A 23471-nucleotide genomic window follows, 5' to 3' on the forward strand; every position below is an offset into this window, starting at 1 on the left:
CCTATCTCAAAAAAAAAATTCCCCCCCCCCCTACAGTTCAATTTCCATATTGTTTAGTTTAAGAGAAGGTAACTTCATACACTGGAAATGTTTCCTACTCCCCATTAGTGATTAATACCAATAAAGCTAAAGACAAAACTTAGAGGATAAATGACAGATACCAACCAATGAGATTTCCTGAAAGAGTTTTAAAGGCTAATGATCCTTGAAATGTATAAAAATAAATTGCTTCATTAAAAACTATTTTAGAAAATAATTTGTTCCTAGCAGCATATTTTCTTCAAAACAGTTCCCCTGTGTAACTACACCTGGGTAGTAAAATTTGATTCAGTGCTGTTCGCATGAGGCCACAGTCAGATGTCCTGATTATGCCTATGTCCCTGTGCCTTGTCAGGGGAGAGGGTTTGGGGCTTAAAATTAGAGACATGTTCAAGGCAAGTCTGTTAAAGTTTACTTTTTGCCCAGAGGAGAAAGTGCCCTTCTTTCTGGGGCAGCAACAAGCATGTTCAAACATGAGTGACAGAGCTTTTCTTTAGATGGGCACAATGCTTGTGAGTCACAGACATGGCTGAAACCACAGCCATTCTGCTCTAATTAAAGAGAACTGCACCAAGAATGCGTAATAATTAGGTTAGTGTGTAATACACCATCCATGTCAACAGCATCTGCCGCAAAGGTTGATTGAAATGTACTCATCCTCCAAACATTGTGCTCCCTGTTAGAGCTCCTCAACTAATTCATTACTGTCCTGTCATAGAATAATATGACTCCACAGAAATCTGCAGAAGATTAGAGCAAAGACTACATACAAATCTGCCCTGGTTTAGCATGGTTTGTAACTGTAGTGGAGGAAAACCACTCACATAAACATAAAGATGAGAGAACCCTGTCCTAATGAAGATGAATTGCAAATGAAAGCCTGTTGTGGGAATGCTTTTCTTTTTTTCCAAGTTGTCTGCTGTTTTTTAGTTTGAACAGGCACGATGCTTTTGAGCTATGAGTGTTTATCAACTGAACCACAGATTATTTTTGCTTGTGTTTCTGAAGTATTTAATGAATAAGAAAATGTCTGCTGGTGACCTTGTTTGTATCAGAGTGTTTCTATGCTTTTGCTGTGGGTTTAAGAATAAGGTCAGGTGTTTGGGGGTGGGAGGCGTGGTTGACTTTATGCATGAGACGCATGGAAAAGTGGCTGAGACTCATTTAATATTGCAGTGCACCAGGCTGGGTACAGCAGGTCACTTGGTTGTGTTTCAGAGTAACAGATCCACAGAGGCTGTATCCAGTGCCCATTGAGCGGCTTTGATGCAGTAAGCCAAGAGCTGTAGGAGCCCTGCAGCCGCCATCCCCCATCCAAGGGGCAGCTTGGAAGACCAAGTAGATCTGCTGTGCACATGTGGTCAGTTGTTAATGTAGCCCTCCAAGCCAGAAGAAAGGGAGATGGCCCACCAAAAGTGTCAGTCACTTCTGCCACGCAGGATTGTCTGTGGGTGGCTTCTCTGGCCAAGCAGAGTCAGCCCTGTCAACTTGGGCTGATTTAAGCTTGCGCTTGCGGACTTGGCGAGGAAATGAAGTGACAGCTGTCTCACGGACAGTTGTGGTGTCTCGGCTGGGTAGCAAGGGGCAGGGAAAAACAATTTTCTAAAATGAATCAACTAAATGCACTAAAGTAGAGCTGCAGGTAGTGTAGTCCTTCTCCAGGGGAATTTACTTAAGGTTTTGCCACTGATGTTGGTAGGAGCAGGGTCTGGATGTGAGAAGGTTCACATGTGCTTAAGAACGTGTAGTAGCCATTTTAGAGCTGATGGCATGTGCATTTTCACGTTCTCTTAATCATTAAAAAAGTGTGTTTTAAAAATGCTGCAGGTAGCCAGAGCTTATTCATCATGTCCTTCCCCTTTAGGAAGCAGTTTGGGACCCTCTCGGGAAGGGCCAAGTTAGACCCACACCAAGCTAGGCAGGGGACTGCTGATACAAGAAAATGGCAGAATGAGCAAACCGTCACAGTCAGCCAGCCCACGCAGACAGGAGCATCGGGAGCATGTCGCTGTTTGTAACACTAGCTAGAATGACAGATGAACCCATCTAGCATTTTAATGTGCTGTGTCTTGTCTTGTTTTATCTTTTTTTTTTTTTTAAATCAATGTAGTTATTTGGGAGTTAACTGCCATTATGGCTACAGATCTGGCTCTGCAAGCATGTTTTATACCACTGAGCAGGAATAGCATTTTATCGTGCTATATTTGGGTTTGCATGGTAGGATAGGATTGTTTTAACTCTGCTGATGCTGTTAAATAAGTAGGCAGCTTCAGTGGGGATGGAAGAGCTTTGCAGTAGTGTGGCTGCTCTTGCATCTCCTGCCCAGGTGCACGTGTGCTGCTGAGGACCGTAGATACTGTATCATGTGCTGGGCTTGATGTGGGAACAACACATCTGCCTTTCTGTCCTGTTCTGTGCTGATCACCTGAGTTAGCATGGCAGTAAAGACCTAAGCCAAGTATGCTGAGACACATGGATTACACTCTTTAGAGAAAGAGAGACTCAATTTATGTTTGAGCTCCTGGGTTCCATTTTCAGATTTTGCTCACCAAGTTGCTGTTTGACATTAAAAGAAAACAATGCTGACCTTCTATGGCTGGTTTGAAGGATGAAGTCAGGAAAGGATCACCCTCCGTGTGCTCTGTTGCTCATAACTATCCCTTAACCATTCACTAATGATGCTATTGGAAATCAATTCTTGGTCTAACCTACTGAAGCAATTCTTACAGTCTCAGGAGTTATATCTTCTGAAGTGTGTGGGCTATTATTGGTCAAGGCGAGCCACAGACATCCTTCAATGAACAAAATTTGATTATCTAGGAGAACAAAAGAAAGGATGGGAAAATCATCTTAAGATACACTTGGGAAATAAAATTACTTTAATGAACATATCTTCAGAAACAGGAATGTGTAGATCCTATGTTTGCTCTAAGATCTCCCACTCCCCCCCAAAAAAAAAGAAAAAATCAAAGTGAATGGAAAAACACTGATTTTCCCCTAACAGGACACTACAACGTCTGTGCGGATAGGTCTTACGATGGAAGAAATGATCTTCAACCTTGCAGATACACATCTGTTCTTTAATGACCTGGAGGTATGTAGCTGCTTATTTTATTTAACATCTCTCTCCCTAATTATTTGCATCTGGTCTACAAACTTGTTTTTCTGGCCAAGAAACTTTCAATTTTGACCCCAAAGAAATGGGCCTTAGATGGCTTATTGGAAGCATACTTTACTGTGTCCCTTTGACATCTTCATTCTGTTAAGGAATTTTTTTTCTAAATACACAGTAACAATGATGGCTTTTGGCAGTTTTACTAAATCTAATAATGAGGACATTGCTGCTGCTTTTCCTGAAATTTGCTGTTTAATAATTTCATTAAGCTAAATTAGCATAGATCCTATGGGGCAGGTAGCAATTCGCTGTGAGCCAATGCAGAGGTTTTAAAAATGGTCTCTGTTCATGAGGAAGCTCTGTTTGCACACACAGACAGAACAGGAGGTCTGCTCAAGCTCAGGCACACTGCAGGGTGAAACTATGGGAGTTTCAACATAAAGACCAAGAGGAAGAATCCTTCCTGTTTGTGGCATGGTTAGATCTGACTATGCCTTATACAAAGCAAAAATCCTTTTGAATATACGGTAAAATTCAAGCAAAGTGATGCTAGCAGAATTCCATCATCAGCTGAGAAACAGCTGTACAGTGCTGATGAAAATTGGTTTGCATTTGCGATCAGTAGAAATAGTCTGAATGAGTCACATATGAAGTGAGTAAGATGGGCTTTGTGCTGTGGGCACCTTGGAGTCAGAATACTTCTTGGAGGTGTTTGGAGGAGGAAAAATCTGGCATCCCTGGGCAGACTTCTATGGCCTTGTTCTTTACTTGAAAAAGGAAGAATTTGTTTCTGTGCCAGATGAAATGAGAGAACTTTTTCTGTGCCTGATGAGTTCAGTGGGAACTTCTGGTTCCTTCACTGCTTAATTGCACTGTGGTCCTCTGCATTACAGGAGGTACAACCTTTCCTGCCACCTGTCTCCTTACAATCTGAGGTTTCACTTGCTGAGAATTTTCATTTCCTGTCAAAGACAAGTAGTGGGTAGCACCTGAACTGACAGATTTTTCCTTTCAGCTTTTTTCAAAGAGGGAATTGGTGATGAGGGTACAGAAACTGCGAAGTGAAAAAATCCTTCTCATTTAATAAAAAAAAAAAAAGCTGCTGTTTGAGAGTCCAGGGCACTATATAAGTACTGATAATATTTAATATGTAACTAGGACTTCTCACCCATCAGATCTCAACGTGTGGTGCAGCAGCAGACCTCCATGTCCTGCACAAAGCCACCCTCCAGAAACCCTCTGCCTATCTAGACTTTTGCAAGAGTATAAGTTGGCAAATCATTTTAAAACAAGTTTTCTCCTTGCTTCACTTACCGCGCTAAAACATGAAATGAAGTATCAAATTGTCTAGCCTCAGTCAAATTCTGCACATTTATGAGTCAGTAACAGCTTTCGCTGCTAGAAGCGGAGTCCTTTGGTCAGTGTCATCTCACATGGTCTGTCAAGTTCTTCAGCCACTACAGTAGAGCAAAGTTTTTAATTGTAAAAAGTTGGTGTGTTGCATTTTTTTTCTTTTGCGGTTTCTAGACATTAAGGAAGCAAAAGCTAAACAAAAATCCTTCAGATATGGGTCTTTCTCATTCCAGCAGGACTATGTAACTGAGTAAGAACTAGTCCAGTGAAGAGCTGAAGTTTAGCACTGTGTCTCTTTCAGCCACTGCAGTAGAGCAAAGTTTTTAATTGTAAAAAGTTGGTGTGTTGCATTTTTTTTCTTTTGCGGTTTCTAGACATTAAGGAAGCAAAAGCTAAACAAAAATCCTTCAGATATGGGTCTTTCTCATTCCAGCAGGACTATGTAACTGAGTAAGAACTAGTCCAGTGAAGAGCTGAAGTTTAGCACTGTGTCTCTAAATAGAAATCAGAACCTTCTGCAGAATACCTGCACTCCATCTTCAACACAGGAAGAGAGCCAGGTGCTACAGGGCACATCTGTTCAGCAAAATATTAAGGGAGGTTGTCTCAAAGTAGTTTGGGCTACAAAGATGATAAATAAAAACATTTATGTTACTAGTGCTGTTTTGTTGCTGCATGAGAAAAGAGAAGCAATTTTTGCTGATTTCCTAAGCTATCTTATCAGCTTACCTGCTTTTACTAAAAAATGGAGAAACACAAAGTTGGCAGCTGAATGAGTGAGTCAATATAGCTTTAATGGACTTGCCAGAGGGTGTAAAGGGACAGCATAGGCACCTAAAGGTGAGAACAACTTGCTGCTGGACCTGGATGGCTCAAAACTGAAAAACATTAAAAACTTTTGAAAACAAGTAGTGTTCCAGCTAGCCAGAGCAGAAACAAGCAAAGAGAGAGCATTGTGAGACAATTTTATCTTAGGTTCAGCACTAAGATAAAAATGCTAAGTGTTCTAAATGATGATGCACGGCTCAGGTAGCTGGAAAGAGAAGAGCGTTTTCTACTGAAAAATTTCAGTTTTCCCTTTTCACACATGCTTGATAAGTGAAACAAACGAAGGTTTTTTTCAAACCAAAACCAAACCAAACCAAGGTGGTTTGGTTTTAGCTGAGCCTTTTCAATGAAAAAAATGAGGGATGAGGGAGAATTTAAGAGAAGTAAATGTTCTTTACAAAATTTCACTTTCCAAAAAAAGCCATTTCAGTTTGGAAGAATTTGCAACAACAGTCATCCATCTCTGTTCGTTAACCATCCTACTCCTTCATTTAGGATGATAAATAAAAGTCAGGTTTGAGTATTCACAAAGTGATATCTAAGGATCATACATCACCAAGTGTTAGGCTTAAAAAAAATGCAGCGAATGATATTCTTAAAAAAAGAAAAAAGAAATTTAGATTAAAAACAAGCATGGGAGCTGATTCATTTCTAGACCCACAAACATTACCGTATACATTAGCACCATCATGTGGTATAACACGGGCCTGTACAAGACAAAATAAGCTAATACCACATGGGGCTGAAACCATTTCTGACCATCTTCTGTGTTGGGGCAGGGTGAAAGAAGCCATAACTGAGAAAGCAGTAGGATAGCCGCCCCATTCGAGACCAAAGCAAGAGTACTCTTACTAGAAAATGCTAAACATAACAAAACATCTCTCTGGCACAAATCCATAGCCAAGTTCATGCATTTTGGGGTGCCTAGCAGACTGAACCAACTAGAGCATGGCTGGCCTCGGTCCTGACAGCGGAAGCAGGGGGAGAAGTGGAGGAAATGTCACCCATCCTCACCAGAGAGGCAGGTTGGACAAGGAAATCGGTTATTACCTTGCTTTAGCACAGGGGAATGGTTTATTTTGCTGGCTGCAGTTTTCAGTGCTGTGCAGAGCAGAAGGTGCTGCCAGAGTGTAAAGCCCTTTTGAAGCATTCCCAGAATGTGCCTGATGAGGATGAAACATTTGTCCATAGATAAGCAAGGTTTGCACAGTCCTTACTAGCATTTGTGTGATCCTCCTTAGTCTGGTGAGGATGTGATTTCACATCGTAGCAAAAAACTGGCTTCAAAGTCTGAGTGAGGAGCCTGAACTGGAGTACTCCCTTTTTTCTGTCAAAAAATGATTCTGAGACTCTGTTGTTAGCCAGGGGTTTATGTGTTTTCAGGGTTTACCCAGAAGGGATTCAGGCAATCCTTTCCTGGATGCATTGTCTGGATACATTTTTGCTACTATGCTCAGGAGTGGGAGTCTTGGATGTGTGAAAAGGCGAACCAGCAGATCCATTCAGATAACCTGCTTCAACCCATCCTCTCTTAGTGCTGCAGCCTAGTAAAGAGGTCAGTTTCCTATTCGATTCTCCCCAAACCTCAGGCTAGTTGGATAGAAGGAGGCTGATACTGGTCCCCAGGGCACGTGAGTGACTGGAGAAGCCTTAGACCTAGACTGCTACCAAACACTTTCGGTCTTTTTACTGAAAGGGATTCTGTCAGCAAGTTAACTCTTTAAGTTGTACAACTTAGAAGCTGGACTTTTTCCGGCTGATTCGGGGGGCGGGGATCAATGCTTGTTGAAGCACAGATTAGTGGTGTGCCTGCCCCATAGCAAAGAATCAAGGCAGCAAACCTTGACAAGGGCAGCCAGTGTGTAGCACTTCCAGGGCGTGCAGTGACACAAGCATTGTCCCACTCTGGAGGTTGTTAGCAACACAACCCAGGCAATCAAGGCCTGTGTTTGCTGAGCCACGTGTTGAAATCATACAAGGGTGGTTTTGCCACACTAATTCATCCACCCATGTAACACTTAGATGCCTGTCGACCACGTCATCTCTGCTTGCAGTTGCAACAGTACAGGTGGATTAAATCCCTACGGTCTGCAAGTATAGGCCATACAAGGTGTTGTGTACAAAGGGCTCTGATCACACTGCAGAATATATCAGCAAATATTCACGTGAAAGGATGTATTCTCACTCTCTGTTCCCCTTTTGGGAAATCATGGAGAAAAGGAGTTGCCCAAGTGATTTAACTTCACTGATCACAGTGAAGTTAAAATACGAACTCTGGGCTTTCCAGGGTTGTGCTTTTTCTCCCAGATGCCTTTTGTTCACAGTGCAACGCTGGCTAAAGAATAGTACCTTCCACCCCGAGTCCCTCTGGAGATATTCTTGTCTAGCACTCTGGAAAACAGGTATTAAGGACAGAGGGACTGACAAGGGGATGAGGAATTAACAACCAAGGGGATTAGTGTGTTTACAAGTTACTGCCTTTCAGAGCCACCCCTGGAGGTTTTATGTTCTGGGAACTGTTAACCCCCCACCTAATAAGGGATGCAAGCTTGACTGATCAATGAATCCACAAAATGTTTAAAAATCTCTAACACAGTCCTGATACACAAATAGACAACCTGTGTGTTCATAAGTTGTTTTCATATGTGCACGAGACATACCTTGAGAGTATTCAGAGAGAGCGCAAGTGATAACAGAAGGGGCTTCTCCATGTGTCCTCAGGAGCAGCTTGTCTTTCACAAGGAGGCAGCAGAGGCTTTCTCCAAGCCTGCAGTACCATTTCAAAGATGCATTAGCTCAGGCTCCTTTACATGTGGGTACAAGGGTCTGGGCCCACCTGGAGGTAGGTTGTGTAGCATAGACTGACCTAGAGATACCACAACAGTAAAACCAGTTCAGTTCCCAGAGTTGTGAGGGTTGACTGAAGTCTTACATGTTTGACTCAGTTACAGGCTGTACGTGCCACACATCGTATACCTCTGAGATCCTAGAGTATCATTTTAAAAAGTCAGCAGATGTGAAAACAGGGATATGTTGCCATTGCAGACTTCCATTTGAACAGTCTGGACCTTCTTTTCAGCAGCCCAGATACCCTGTCTTGATTCCCTACTCACTAAGATTTCAAGGAAATTCTGCAAGAATGAAAAATTAGTCTTGTAACCAAGTAGTAAAACATGGTCCACATTCTTGCTTTAACCAGCTTCCCTGTGTTTCACCCAGTAACACGATAGGCTCAGCCGGTGGACTATGAGGTAGCGTCTCACGAAGTGTCATGGTATTTTATTAAGTTAGAAATGCGATAGCTACTGTTGTCACACTTCAGTGTACAGAACAATTCATTCACAAATGAGAAAAACAGATCCCTCCACAAATACCTTTCCCCTGACTTAATGCCCTGCATCATACAACTGGAGTGGGCTGCATCAATATTATCCGAGCATGGCTCAAACAGCTATTGGGAGGGGGGCTTAAAAAATGATGGGGGTGGAGGGGACAGAGAGGTGCCAGCAGAGTTCTGCTATTCAGCCACTTAGCTCCAGTTATATGCAGAAATATACGCCCCAGTGATAGGTTGATAAGAGGACTGATGGGACGAGAACAAGATAAAGTCGTGTGTCTTTTTGAGACTTATCTAAAACAAATGCTGCAGAAGATCTCATGATTATGGACAAGAACTGTCTGTGACATTTGTCATTGATAGCAAGTTTGGTTACTTGTTTGGGGATTTTTTCTTTTTTTGAAAGGGGCTAGTTTAAAGTAATGCATCAAACTCATAATTGTGTAAGGAAGGTAAGACAAATTCTGTGGTTTACAGAATACCGAAGTGGTGAAAAATAACTGCACCTGGGTTAGCTGCAGTTGTTCTGACTTGGGAGTCCTGTTGTTCCAAGTGGTTTTACCTCTGTTGAAAAATCAACCAGAACAATAGATAGTCTTCATCAGCTTGAAGGCTTTCTGTTTTGTTTTTACCTGCAGCGGTCATGGTGAAAGGAGATTTAAGGTGGTGGGAGAAGCTTCCTGATTTTTCTCTTTCTGATCTTAATGCTAAGACTAGGAAAGAAACGAAAGAAATAACATTTCTCAAATTTTTGAGGCAGGGCCTCCACCATTGAAACAATGAAGAACTTTGGAAGATAAGATCAAGAGTACATACTTCATGCAGGCTGAGCTCCAAGTATATATTCTGGTTAAATTTCCTGTGCACGAATTTCCTCATTACTGACACACATTATTCCTTAGTTCTGTCTGTGGCTGGGGCTATGAAAGGGTGCCGCCTTCAGTGCTTCAGCCCAGCTTCCCTGCACATCAAAGGAAGCTCAGCCCCCTCAGAATGAACTGGGAAAACACCAGCAGGATAGGCGTCTGGAAGTTTCTTTGGGACAGACCTTCTTCCCTTGTAATTATGTGGGCATACACCTCCTGTCCAAAGCAGTATTCTTATGGGGCAGAGGCTGCCAAATCTCTGCTGGAGCGTGCATACAAAGTTTAAAAAACACAGTTTTCCTGGCTAAAACGCAATCATATCTCTCTCCCTCCTGTCTGCATAGGAAGGATTTTCACTTACTGTATTATTCAAGAGCTGTTGTGCCCTTAGATAACAGCAGATCATACATACACACACACACTCTCTGTCTATTCATATTCAAGTGCTATATGATACTTGTTCCTAACAATTAACTGACTAGACTGTGCCAGTCAATACTAGCAATATGTAAGATTTTATCTCCTTAATATTACCCTTAAAGTAATTTTCTATTACATTTGTTCAAAATTTTTTTCAAAGCATTTACTTACTCTTGTATTTTTTTTTCATACGCTTCTCAGGACTGTGACCAGATCCACATAGATGATGTATCATCAGATGATAATGGTCAAGATCTAAGGTACGGGATCTCCAGGCTGGAAGCTGCAAGTCAGATAGTCCCCAGCTGTTTGAAAATAGCAGGGGGCTGGTCAGTGATGTAAACAGCCATGCGCCCTCTCCCCTCCCTGGCTCCATGCTGTCTGCATTTATTAAGCACAGAGTCCCCTTTGTCACATTAATATGCCTGTGCCTATTGTCAAGCCCTGACTATACTGAGCTTTGAACCATCCTGGGAAATATATCTAAAATTAGGTTGAACTCCAGTCAGACTACACTAGTTTCTGATGTGATTTGGCTAGCCAGTTGGCACAGGTGTGGCCAAAACACCTCAAAACCAGAATGAAAGGTTTCCCACTGCTCAATCTGTAATGAATGGGCTTAGTAGTGAGGATTGTGGACCTTGCCGTGCCAGAGCCTTGTCACTGGTAGAAGCTTGTACCAAAACTACACCAAACATTATCATTATCTGTATAAGTTAGAGCATCATGTACATAAAAACTACTTCTGTACAATTACGTCTGCCTTTCCCAAAGTGTTGCCTGCAGAGTCATGGTAATTGGCACAAGAATGAAGTGTGCAGAGCTCATACAGAGCTTTATAATTTGTGTTTTTATGGCTGGTTATTATAAGAAATTGGTGCAAAAACAGCACAGAAAACATGAACTGTTTTAGGGAAGAGACTTTTCCTTCTGCAGAGAACATTTGAAAGATTTTTTGCTGTAACTGAAATGCTAGTTTGTGCTTTGCAATGCGCTGAAATGGCACATGTATATTTAGGCCCTTTGGCTCCAGTGGCCTGTAAGCAGGTGAGTCTGGATACTTGTGCAGGCATTGATTAAAACATTAATTTGGGTTTTATCTCAATCAGTGCGCTTACTTTGAGTGAACAAAAAAATCCGTATGCTAACTGTGTATCTTGAAACCTGTGAAAAGCCCCTGCCTGAGTAGTTTCAGTTGTTTCAGAAATACTTCTCAGCTGCTCATGGCAGCTACGTGGGAAATGAAGCTGAGCTGACTGAAGTATGTTAAGCGTGTTAAACTCCTATCTGGATGCTCTAATACAGAAATAAAGTGGCATCAGGGCTTTCCAGAAGGGGAAATTACTGTGCAGTAAATCAGGATGTGAATATACAAGCACTGGCTGCTCCCCCAGTGAGGTGTCAGAAGCACTATAAGCTGAGCTAACTTCAAGCTGCAGCTGAGAAAGGTAGGTCTGTGTCACTGAGCTTTTCTGTCCCTTCCCTTGCTCTGGTTCAAGCCAAATTTGTCCAAATCCACTGGGTCTGTGACCTGATCCAGCCAACTGTGCCCCATGAGCTGCAGCTGCCCTCTTCCATCGCAGCTCAGTCTGAGATCTACTCAAACCGTGAAACCCATCCTGATGCTGTCATCTGGCAAACATTTTAAGATGACATGAGCTGGTACTGCCTCTGTGTGCCCTCCCCCAAACCAGGGAACTGATCCAGGTGAAAAGCAACTTTTTTTTTTTTAAAGCTGTATTATCTTTTAACTGGAACAGTTCCCTGTTCTGATTCACCTCAGTGCTGAAGAAGTGGTTGTGCTGGTACAAAGAAGGGGACATCGAGGAGGGCTGAAGACAGGAACAAATGCCTGATAGAAGGCAGGATTGCTTCCTTCAGAGAAACTGCCTGTTTAAGGTGTTTGTGGAGCTTTCGCTTGCTTTACTTTACCCAATTCATTGTGGTAATTACTCCAGAGTTGCTTTGAAATATTAACTCAGTTAAAAACACCCCCAAACTTTACATGTTGCAGGCAGTTAAGGCTCCTTTAGTTAATTTCTTAGGTTTTTTTCTTGATCTAATGTATGTTCAGAGCCTGTTTAGCAATACAGGCAAGGAGTCAGAAAGATAACACCAGAATTTTCTCCTTTAGGATTTGAGTATTTCTGCAGTTACCTTACCAGCCTGGATGAGAGGCAGGTGAGGACTTTCAGTGACCTGAGGACAGTCAGGTGTTTGTAGTCCAGAGAACCTCAGAACTGGCAGGGAGTGCTAAGTAACATGCGTTGTGTTTACAGTAAGAACATTTTTTAAATCTGTGCTAGTAACCATGCTAGAGATGAACTCCAGTTCTGTACAGCATGTCCTGTGTATATCTCTGCTGCCACTTGTCTCCACATTTCTTTTCAGTTGTTTTCACTCCCTGCTGGCACTGTATAGACTGTAATTATACTGACCTCTCCCCTTTCCTCCTCCCTTTCCCAGCACATACAACTTCTCCGCAGATGGCTTTCACAGTTCAACTGCCAGTGCAAATCTGTGTCTGGGCTCAGGCGTTCATGGGGGAGTTGACTGGATGAGGAAATTAGCATTCCGCTACCGTCGGGTGAAAGAGATGTACAACACCTACAAAAACAATGTAGGGGGTAAGTGTCTATGGTCAGGCAACAAGCGTGCCTTTCATCTTCACAAATGCTTCTGACCCTGCTAGGGACATGCTATGGAGGAGGTGTAGAGAGCATCGTGATGAAAATACTTCACACTGAGCTGAGCAAGTGTTTCAGCAGTCATCCTTAAATAAGGTTCTGTACAGGATTTGCAGGAGGTATGCTAAAATACCTGGTTTAGCAGTTGGAGGACTCAAGTCTGAGTGTGGGGCTTTATTTTATAATTTCTTTGGCAGGAAAGCAACCTTCTCCAATTTTCCAAAATGCTTAGTAAGCAAGCAATCAGTTCAAAACTAAATGTGCTTTTTTTTCAACAGACACATGGCTGATCTCTGTCTGAAGGCATTCTTGTATCATAACAGCCTGTTCTTAACTCCCCCAAAACAATACCACCAGGTATCAGGATGCCCTGAGTTCCTTCATCTCAGCTAGTTCCAGACAGTTCTTCCAATAGGCTGCTCTGCTTCTCTTTTAGAACATCAGTGCCAGGTCTCTGACTAGAAGGAGAAAGAAGCAAAACTCAGAATATCGCCACAAGATTTTTTTTTTAGTTGGAGGAATAGCGTACCTGCATGTACTGGAAAGGGTACACAGCTTCTCAGGAGAAACAAAACCATCCTGGCTTCAGATGGCTCTCAGCTCAGGCCACTACCCACTATACACAGCTCTTTCATCCTCTTGCTCACTTCCCATACCAGCTTTATGCTAACTCCAAGAAAGGTGTTTTAACGAGGTCCCACAGCATGCAGGTGACTGATCCCATTCCCCTGGAGAGGAAGGAAGCTGAGCTGCAGTAGCATAGGAGCATGCTGCAGACAGGCCTCGTGTACCTCAAGGCAGAGCCTTGAAATGACATGGCAGTGGGCAAAGGGAAGCAGCCTGCACCAGGGCCAAGAGAAGGGCAGTGGGACAAATAGGGCTCCGAACACAGACAGGAGCCCTTTGGCATTCTACACACAAAGCCACGCAACTCCCTTTCTGTGCTTCTGCAAAGATGCTTTCCCTGCTTACAGGTTTAATAGGAGCTCCTAAGAGGGAAACCTGGCTGCAGTTAAGAGCAGAACTTGAAGCGCTGACTGATCTCTGGCTCACTCATGCTCTGAAGGCACTGAATTTGATACATTCCCGGTAAGAACAGCTTAAAGAATTGCCTACAGGCTTGATCCAGGATCTCCTTTGCTTCCCTTTTTTTCCCCCCTTCTAAACAAATCGAGACACGTTCATAGGACTTTGCTGGCCAAACCTGTGGGAGGCCAGTCTGCACATGTTTGCCAGACTTGAATTATCAAGGGTTGGGGTGAGCTTGAGATGATGAACTGAGCAAAAGAAAAAACAGTCCTTTTTCTTGCCTTCCCTTGGCTACCTCATCTGTGGCACGCTTTTCACGTGAGCAGATTTACAAAAGAGTAGGAAAGGGAGAAAAGGGCCCTTCTATCCCTGAACATGTTCACTCAAAGAACCCAGCACAGACATTACCACATGGTGTTTAAATCCCCACAAAACAGATCCTGGCATGCATGCAGTAAGACTGCATCACTGCTGCTAGTTTGTTTTATGTTTTTTTCATTCTACTAAGTTGATAAAAAGACAATCACAGTATTCACATTGTCTGCCCCCAGCTGCATGATCTCCCAATGGCTCGGGAACTTGCAGTTGCAAGAAAGATTTGCTTCCTGCCATTTTTCAGTCTAGAGTAAAAGAAAGAAACACAGATTGCCACTTCTACTAACTTTTGTTTTCTAGGCCTAACTGTGTCAATGTGTTGGTCACCACAACTCAGCTTATACCAGCTCTTGCTAAAGTGCTTCTCTATGGACTGGGCACTGTCTTCCCCATTGAAAACATTTACAGTGCAACAAAAACAGGTAAGAGCAAACTAACTTAGGCCTCACTGAAGATAGACTGAAGTTTTGTCCCTAGGTCAGGCACGTCCATCCAACCTGATAGCAACAAGCAATATATGAGCTTTATTTTTAGCTCCATGTTTACACATCTCTAATTCACATCCTGACTGCCCACATTTAAGCTAGTACAGACTGCAAAAAAAAAAAAAAAAAAAAAAAAAAAAAAAAAAAAAAAAAAAAAAAAAAAAAAAAAAAAAAAAGGTCTTCCCAAGTGTCTCCATGGGGGAGTGAGCCTGAAAAATACCCACCCTATGGAGCATCTACTGCATGTGGGATGTTCAGCTGCACCCAGCTAGGAGGACGACAGTCTGGTTGGTCCTGTTACATACAGAAACACTGTTTGGATCCTCCTATTCTTGCAGAGGGGTCAAGTGTGCTGAATGAGCTTTATGAAGCTGTGTGAGTAATAAATACTGGTAGGGTTGGCTTGGGGCTATTTTTGTGTTCTGTCCTTTCTGGTATAATTGTTTGAACCTCTGAGGTTTGTATTTTTATGTTTTTACTGCAACCAGAATGAACAGAAAAGGGCTTTAGAAACTGAGCAACACGAGTGTCACATCAGTCTACCAACTGGCAGTCTAAGTAATGCATCAAAGTCACAAAGCTTACAGAAAACTGGCAGCACTTGGAAGTCCTTGGCTGATAAAGAAAATGCTAGTAGCTGTCTTGAGATGGAGAGAATCCATCTCCGATGAAGATTCAGTTAGGTTCTAATTTCAAAAGAAAACAAGGAGTGTAGCAGCAAGTTCAATTAAGTCCCAACTCCATTTCCAGCACCTGAATGTCAGCCCCACCTGCTGTACGTGTCCAGATAAAAAAATGTGTCTTCTCTTCTGTTGCTTAGGGAAAGAGAGCTGTTTTGAAAGAATAATGCAAAGGTTTGGAAGGAAAGCCGTGTACATTGTAATAGGAGATGGTGTTGAAGAGGAACAGGGAGCAAAAAAGGTACAGTTTGTGGATACCATGCTGGATTCTTCCAAGTTTTCATTTCAATGACCCTTTCTTTACTTAAGCATTCAACGAAGCTCCCTCCATTTGAAACAGCTTACAATTGGTCTCATTTCTTAATATGCAAAATACTCAACAACCTTGTGAGAAATTTCCTACTGTAAATCCCCCCACCTTGGCAGCTAGTGCAACTTTTCAGGTAGTCGCTGTGTCACATGTTCCAGGAATCATTCTTGCTTAATAAAGATGGCTTTAAACACATGAAAAGGGAAACTCCAGTGTGTGATCTCAGATGAGCAAGCAGGGTGAATTTCTGATCTACACATTGCTTTTGTAAATTCCAAATTATTGGAATTAGTTTTTAGTTACTTATTAGAATATGCATATATACACACATGTATTTATATTTATGACTTGTTGAGATCATAGGGTGTAACATCATTAGAGTGAATACCAAAGGGACTAGTACTGAGTTGCTGCCTTTATCAATGATTTATGGATCAATGTGATTAATTCCACAAGCAAAATGAAATTGGGAAGATGTACTGAATACAAAGTAGAACAGAAACTGCGAAAGCAGTATGGTCAGGAATAACAAGCCCTCGGTAATATTTCATGCGCGGTACATAGATGTGGCCCACTGGCATAGGTAGCCTTAGAAAGAATTAAATGGACTAACCTGTGCATCCAGTTGAGTCCTCCAGTCACTGGTATCCACAGTCCACTGATTGGGAAATGAGAACTGGAGTTTTAGGGACCAGTTGAAGCTTCTTTGTTTTGGGTAGACTGTAAGAGGAGAGAAGCCGGAACCCCAGAGCTTGGAAGAGATAAAAGCAAACTTTGAGAAGACCAAAGCTCTCCTTCTGCTTACGGTGACTTGGGGGCAGGGCTGGGCTAGAGATCCAGCAAGGAATACCTTCTGCCATACACATGGGGTATCAGTGTATTACAGAAACCCAGGAGTGGTAGAAACATGGAGAACAACAACGACCTAAAGGAAAGCAGTCTGGTACATCAACTGAATTGTACAACATGAGAATTGAACAGCTGACATTTTAATTTCCTAATCTTTAGAACAGAAGCCTGCCTGGAATCTCCATTTATTTGGCTTTACAGGGACAGGAATACAATTTGTTAATGGCAAGCCTTACTTGAAGGATGTCTTTGTGCAGCCCGAGTCTTGCGCTCCTGATGTGACTGCAGAAATGTGATTGAGCTGCATTTGCTTCAGGAGCATTGCACATGAGTTGAGATGCAGGAACTGACTGCATGAGTCCCATCTTCAGCAAACTAGTTAATTTTTAATAGGCACACAGATTACTGTTGTAGCTCAGGTGATGTACAAAATATTACATCACAGGAACTCAGCTATACAGCTGAACCTTGTGCTGGAGGACCTGACGTCTCATTCTGAATGAAGATCCTGCAAAGACTTTCCAAGCAAATTTGAGCTCATTTGGTGCACAAGCCCAGGAACAAAGGGATCCCAGCAAATAAGATCCGCAGAATTGTATCTATCTTGGGTCGTCTTCAAAGCAGCAGAAACCCTCTTTTTTGTAGTGTATTTCCCCTGGCCAATGGAAGCAACAATACCTGCCCCCACCTTGGAAAACTAGCTAAATCTGCAGATGGTTCTCTAGTTCATGAAGGGTTAAGGAGCTGTCAGAGAAGAGTCCAAAATGCATGACTGGGAATGAAGTGATAATAGCCTGCTGCTTTTGACAGCCGGTGCCGTACTTCAAAGGTAGCGGGTCAGTGAACATGACTGCATCAAAGGCTGCAAGGGCTCTCTGGCTGTATGAAGAAGTGGGAAGGTTCAACAACCTTCTATAGGCAGGATTTCAAGAGCCCTCTTGCTTGTGTCTCCTGGCCTAAGCAGCTCTCCCATTAGTAGAGCACATTCTTTGCTGGGCTGTTGCCTCCTTTGATTGATGACACTCATTAGTTCAGGCTTCAACACACCTGAGCTTTATACTAAAAAAAAAAAAAAAGGGGGGGGGGGGGGGCAGGCAGAGTGCCTTTCACTGTTTTGCCGACAGCACTGATAGTATCTCCATTTTAGTGGGTCATTTTTCTTCGCCTGTCTGATGAGTGATAAATCTGTAAATGCTGAACAACAGGAGTGGCTGGGAGGCCAAGTTTTCTTCTCATTTAAGAAAGAAAAAATAGATAATTTAATGGAAGGGGTTTAATAACAACCAGGGGAGGGGGGGAGAGAAGGAAATAACTTTTCCCCTTAAAGTGAAATTGTAGAGCAATGGATTCCAGTCGCTTCAGATGTCTGTGTTTGCTTGCTGTCTCTATGCACACTGATAAATAGCTTGAAGGAAACGTTTGTTTACTGATAGGCAACATACCAGAGGGAAGCTTGAGTTGTATTTAAACATTAGAGGTGTGTAAATAGACACTCTGTAAAATAAACATCTGGAACCACTGGAGTTTTTTTACACAGGTAGGTACACTTGGAAAAGGAACATCTCCCTTCATCAGAATCATCTATCTAGGAAGTATATATTCTCTAAAGCCTTGTCTAAACTCTTTATCCAGAAGCAGTATGTTTACAGCTGAATTATTTCCAGTGATAAAATACTCAGAAATTTTATTCCCACACTGGGAGTAAACTCTGTCAGTTAAGGCTTTCTGTATGTTTGTTACTGCATACATATCACTGACTGTACAGAGACCGGTATTTTGGGAGGAAGCTAAGAAAATCACAAGCCCAAATGTTGTTATAAAATCTAAACGAGCTGCGTCTTTGATCTAAAGTAAAACTGCTTTAACTGTTTTGGATTAGAAACAAATCCAGTTCAAACCCCAGGCTCACCAGAACATTCCAAGAAAAGCTGTATTTCACATCTAAAAGCAAGTTCTAATTATTCTGAGGTTATCTCTTTGCAAGCAACTGCCGGGATCGTGGCTATTGCTAATGATTGCAGAATTATGTTGTTACAGTGATGCTTTCAGAGTACTGTCTGTACCTTACCAGATTACAGTTTCCATCTCGGGTCCCCTGCGTAATTGAACTGTGCTTGTTTCACAGCACTTAAAGAAGTTGGCACTTTGTCCTCTTTCAGATGCAAGGCTGGTTTTCCTAGAGTACATTCACAATTTTCAAGAGATGACTCAAGATACTATAAAGAAGATACAGGCGGTCACACATAGTCGACCTTTCCAGATTTTGTCCAGATATTAAGATTTCAAATGGAACCGACTGGTTAGAACTTGGATATGTGTATATGTGATTAGATTTATCACAGTAAATATGAATTGAAAAACAGGGGGGCAGGAGAAGAATATAAGATAGTCTCTCAAAAAAAGGAATTAGGAAAGTTTCTTGAGGACAAGCTGTCATATAAGCCTTTCTCTGAGGCAGCAGTGTTAAACTAAACAAATAATTGATCTGAGCAATGATACCAGTTCCTACATTTCCAGAAAATGCAGTATGACCTACTGTTCCAGTTACCTTGGAAAGGGAATTGTTAGAAAGCATTTTGACGCTGTGTGGTATTATATTCTTCTGTTTATATTTTTGTAAATTTTAATAACTTCATTTTAGGATCTATATTGTTTACTTGTCTGTGAAGCACTGGCAACAGCTTTCACTAGTAGTAAGTAGGACAACTTTGAAATTGGTGTTATAGGACAGGATTATGATGCTTTCTGGAGAGTCTTAAGTGGCAAGAAAAGTGTTTCTAGGAGTACTGCAATTCTAGAAACATTCCTAATTAATCCATGAAAAAATAGGGCAGTAAAGTTTAGCAGCTAGTACATTCAGAAAGTCAGCCGGCATCCTACATCATCTCTGAAACAGGACACTCCCAAATTGTGGAGGATCTGTCTTCCTCTCTGCATGGGAGAAAGGTATCAGCAAATAGGCACTCCCCATTCCCTTCCTTCCTCTCTAAGGTGAGCCTCCTTGCCTGTGACACCGTGACAACCTGGTGGCCCAAGTACAAAGCTCTGTTCCCGAGGGTGCAAACTAAGAAAGTTGTTTTGATCTCAGTATTAAACAAAAACAAAAAAATACCCTCTTTTGGTTTCACTCTAGCACAACATGCCATTCTGGAGAATCTCTTGTCACGCTGACCTGGAAGCTCTTCGGCACGCCTTGGAACTTGAATATTTGTAGCAGACCCCAACATCTTAGCACTGTGAGGGCTTCACTCAAACTATTACATCGGTTTCACCTATTCCTCATCATTTTCTTATTAAAAAAATCCCACAGCAACTGCAGTTTTTCTTTTTTTTGAAGGAGAACCCTTTCAGTGGAAGCCTTTAAGAACTTGCAGCCAAAGAACATTGTGTCAAGTCCTTCTGCCTTTGGACAGAGGAAAAGCCTTCAGATAACTCGCTGGCGATCCCGCAGTTACATGGTTAAGCCGGATGCATAGAGCTGTAACTGCCTTTTTGCCATCAACGACAAACACTACAAGTCTTGGGTCTACTTGTCACTTTTCTTGCTTTTGAAAGGGGAAGAGGACATAGTAAGGAGTCTGCACAGTACATCACATCACATGGGACTTTCTGAAAATAAGAGTGAAACTGTTGATTTTTTTTTTTTGGTATTTTTTTAATTTATGAACTAATCTCATTACTCTGGTATTAAGCTCTGTACCTGTGTTTTTAATCTGGCTTTTTGGGGTGGGTGGATGGGGAAAGTCTTATCGTTCTAAATTAATAGTTCATTTCTCCAGAACAAACTCTGAGGAAAATTATATTGTGTACATTAATAATAAGGACACATGGTACTGTTGGTAAGAACTATAGCTGTGTTTTTAAATCTTACATAGATGGTATGTGGACTGTGCATGTGTCTACACGGTGCCTTATGCTGCCATCTTGGTTTTGGGGGTTGGGGGTGGGGAAAAAGTACCTTGTGATGAGTGAAAGGCATTAAATAAAAACATGTTTACATTTGGGGGGACTAGATTACCTGCCTTCTCTTCAGCCACTCTTGGATCTAGAGGTGTATGTAGAACACATACTCCCCGTTTCAAGGTGGAGTTAGGCTGGAAGGACTCTGAACAGAGCCCCTCAGGTGCACAACGGAGTCTGTAGCCAGCTATTCTGTCTGTTGGCGGGGCAAAGACTGAAGACGGTCAGTGACTGTGTCCGCTGGGAGAGAATGTGGGCACTCGGCAAATCTAACTTGTCCTGCAAAGGAAGATAAAGGGCAAGCAAATACTGCAGCTGTGCATATTTATTTTTATGTAAATAAATGCATCTACAAGTAAGCTTCAGCTTTAGGATTTCTGCTGAGCTCACCTGTTAATTCTTGCTGTCAAAAATATTTCAGTTCTCTGGGGCTGGATGAATCTCTAATTCACTTTCAGAACTGCTCATTCTTGCTTGCTGTGGCACCAAATAACCTCAGAAGGATCAGAGCCTCACTGGAACAAGGTGTTAGAGAGCGAGATGCAGCAAGTAATACAATCCCCTTATCTGTCACGTCTGAATCAAGATCAAACAAGTAAGGGTTACACAAGTTACAAGTGTGACACAAGTGCTACACAAGCCTGAGTGATACTCCTACCATCTAAAAACATTTACCTCAGGAAACAGATCCATTGCTAGATCTGAGAGGGGATTTTCTGCCGGACTAAAACAGAAAATCTGATCTCAAAATAATCTGATCTCAGCCTTTGGCTCAAGAGGTAGCAGCCACGCAGCAGCTGTAAAACATGTTAGCTATACTTGTCAACAGCAGGCACGAACACAAATGTCCTTTACGTACGTGCTTTGGAGGCAATTGCAAAGAGCTGCTCTCTGGGCTGAGTACAACACAAAACAAAGGCGATTTTTCTAGCAGAGGTGTTGCTTGTCTCAGGGCCTGCTGAGCAGCAAGTCTGGCAGAATTTTTCCCGCTGTAAGAAAGACTGTCACAAGTAGGAAGTTTTATCACAAGTCAAGGAAACCAAACTCAATGGAGAATTGACAGATGCTTGCAAGATAAGCACACCTGTAAATAAAACCTTTGAAAGAGGAACAAATGCCAGGGAGGGCAGACTCCTAAGAAAGCTCAGCTTCAGCTTCTAACACCCTGTCAATCAGCTAATTGCTATTCCTTGAGGTGGCAAATTTAACACCTGCCTTATTTGAGTCAGTTATCTGAGTACTGATTTTTTCCCCCTAAAGCTTAGGCAGATTCTGCTTTCTGAATGTATTTAAAGCTTCTCAAGCTCTCCGGTTTCTGTCTCCAAAGTTCTTGGCAGAGGCCTGTGCTCTGTTAGTGCCTGCGTGTGCTCCACGTACCGTTGCTGTAAGTGATTTCTCCATACTCCTCCCAGCTGATTTTTACTTACCCACAGGTAAGACAGCTGACTGGAGGGGTGTACCCAGCATTAGGAACACTTGTTCGTCAGACAGGCCTAGGCCTACCGCTTCCTTCCAGTCACCGTGGCACATGGTCATCTCTCACTACAGCAAGAGTACCAGGATTACTGTTTCCAGGGAAGCTGTGATGGCTGGAACAGGGGACCTATAACAACTTTTTACTCGTGAACATACAAAAGGCCTGGGAACACGCGCACGTACAGGCCTTGCTCAGCTCTTTTACCTTTTTTATGTATTTCTACATTGTTACAGCATCACCTGTGTTTTTATGTATTTCTACATTGTTACAGCATAAAATCCTTTCTTAGTCGCATCACTAACCAGACTGGTGTACAACTATGATAGGACAAGGTTCCCAAATAAGTTGCACTATAGCTGAATCTGAGGTGAACAATCCAAGCAAGTCATGTTAGTACCATTGTTAAAATGTATAGCGGATACCAAAATCTGTTCTGTCAAAAAATGTTTAGTATGTTAGTACGTGTCTGAACCTCTAATACAGACTTCTTGTATGTTAAATAGCAAAGGGGACATGAAAGATATAGCTGGTGAGGTAACAAGGGTTGAAGTCTTCAATGGGACTGTAAGCATGAGGGTGCAGTAGCTGCTCTCACAGCTACTTTCTGACACTTCAAGGACCAAAATACTTTCCCAAACAAGAGAAAAAAAAAAAATCCCCACACCTGTACAGTGACATGACATATTCATCCCATTTCCAAGAGTGTCCTTTGCTCTGTTGTTTCCTTATAGACAACTAATATGAATACAGTGCTGCAGAGTAAAAGAAATCAGCTTTTTAAACCTACCAATTCCTGATTGCTAATGTTCCCATAATTTCATGTTCGGATCCTTTCTACACCATAATCTAACAGGTTTCATAATCTTTTGTAAAGGAAGCAGGGTCTCACCTGGCAGCCAGGGTGAACACTTCATTGCTGGTGTGAGCCTCTGCCACCACTTGGGCCCCAGACATACGTATTTTATTTCTGAAAAATCCGGAACTTAAAATGTTAATACTAGAAGTGATAACAACCTGCACCTCAAATCGTGTCATGCAAACCGCTTAGAAATGTTCATTCTTGTTCAGCCGTAGCAGAGCAGAAGGGCCACATCGCACCCAGTTCCAGAGAGGTGAAGAATCAAGTAATTTTCAAGCAGACGGCAGGAATTACAAAACAGCAAAGCTAAGGGTTAGCGGGGAGTGTATAAGCCTTCCACTCCAAGCACCAGCGTAGGACAGTGTCACCAAAGCAGTTCGGACTAAGATAACACCTGCTGATCAGGGCAGCAGCCTTGTGCCAAGCTACCACAGCCATCTGCGCCGCCCGTTTTAGTCTGTCCAGGTAAGCACGGTGTACAAATGCTAAAAAGCCCTTCAGAAACGGCAAAAAGCCTCCCCCGTTGATTTGGCAAGGCTGCGGTCAAGGAAAGAAACCAGATTCTGTTTTTTTCTCGGAGCGGCTGCTGCTTTGGAGTTGTTTGGGGTTTTTTTCCCCCCCAGCAGTGCAGGGCAGACTTGAGTATTTTGTCTTTTATAATAGAGATTGGATTTAAGTTAACGGCAAAGGCGCACACTGCAAACTCTTTTTAAGATATTTCACAGCACTTCAAAGGTATTTTCCAGGCTATTGCAGACTCACAGCACGTTTACTGTTTGCATTTTCAGTAATTTGCTAGAGC

General features: G+C 42.3%; 1 protein-coding gene across 2 annotated transcripts in view; it reads left to right on the forward strand.

The window, feature by feature from the left end:
* Window positions 1-20372, forward strand: part of EYA2 (EYA transcriptional coactivator and phosphatase 2) — a 64582-nt gene extending 44210 nt beyond the window's left edge. Inside the window, exons 9-15 of one of the 2 annotated variants that reach the window (XM_009282208.1) lie at window positions 3044-3133; window positions 10160-10218; window positions 12425-12585; window positions 13620-13734; window positions 14350-14471; window positions 15355-15455; window positions 19507-20372. In XM_009282208.1, the coding sequence (XP_009280483.1) occupies window positions 3044-3133; window positions 10160-10218; window positions 12425-12585; window positions 13620-13734; window positions 14350-14471; window positions 15355-15455; window positions 19507-19587 (729 nt within the window). In that variant the 3' untranslated portion in view covers window positions 19588-20372. The remainder of the gene's footprint in view (window positions 1-3043; window positions 3134-10159; window positions 10219-12424; window positions 12586-13619; window positions 13735-14349; window positions 14472-15354; window positions 15456-19506) is intronic. The other variant, XM_019472828.1, reaches the window with a different exon arrangement.
* Window positions 20373-23471: the final 3099 nt, after the last annotated feature.

The sequence above is a fragment of the Aptenodytes forsteri genome, unplaced genomic scaffold (assembly GCF_000699145.1).
Source record: "Aptenodytes forsteri isolate BGI_AS27 unplaced genomic scaffold, ASM69914v1 Scaffold149, whole genome shotgun sequence".
NCBI lineage: Eukaryota > Metazoa > Chordata > Aves > Sphenisciformes > Spheniscidae > Aptenodytes > Aptenodytes forsteri.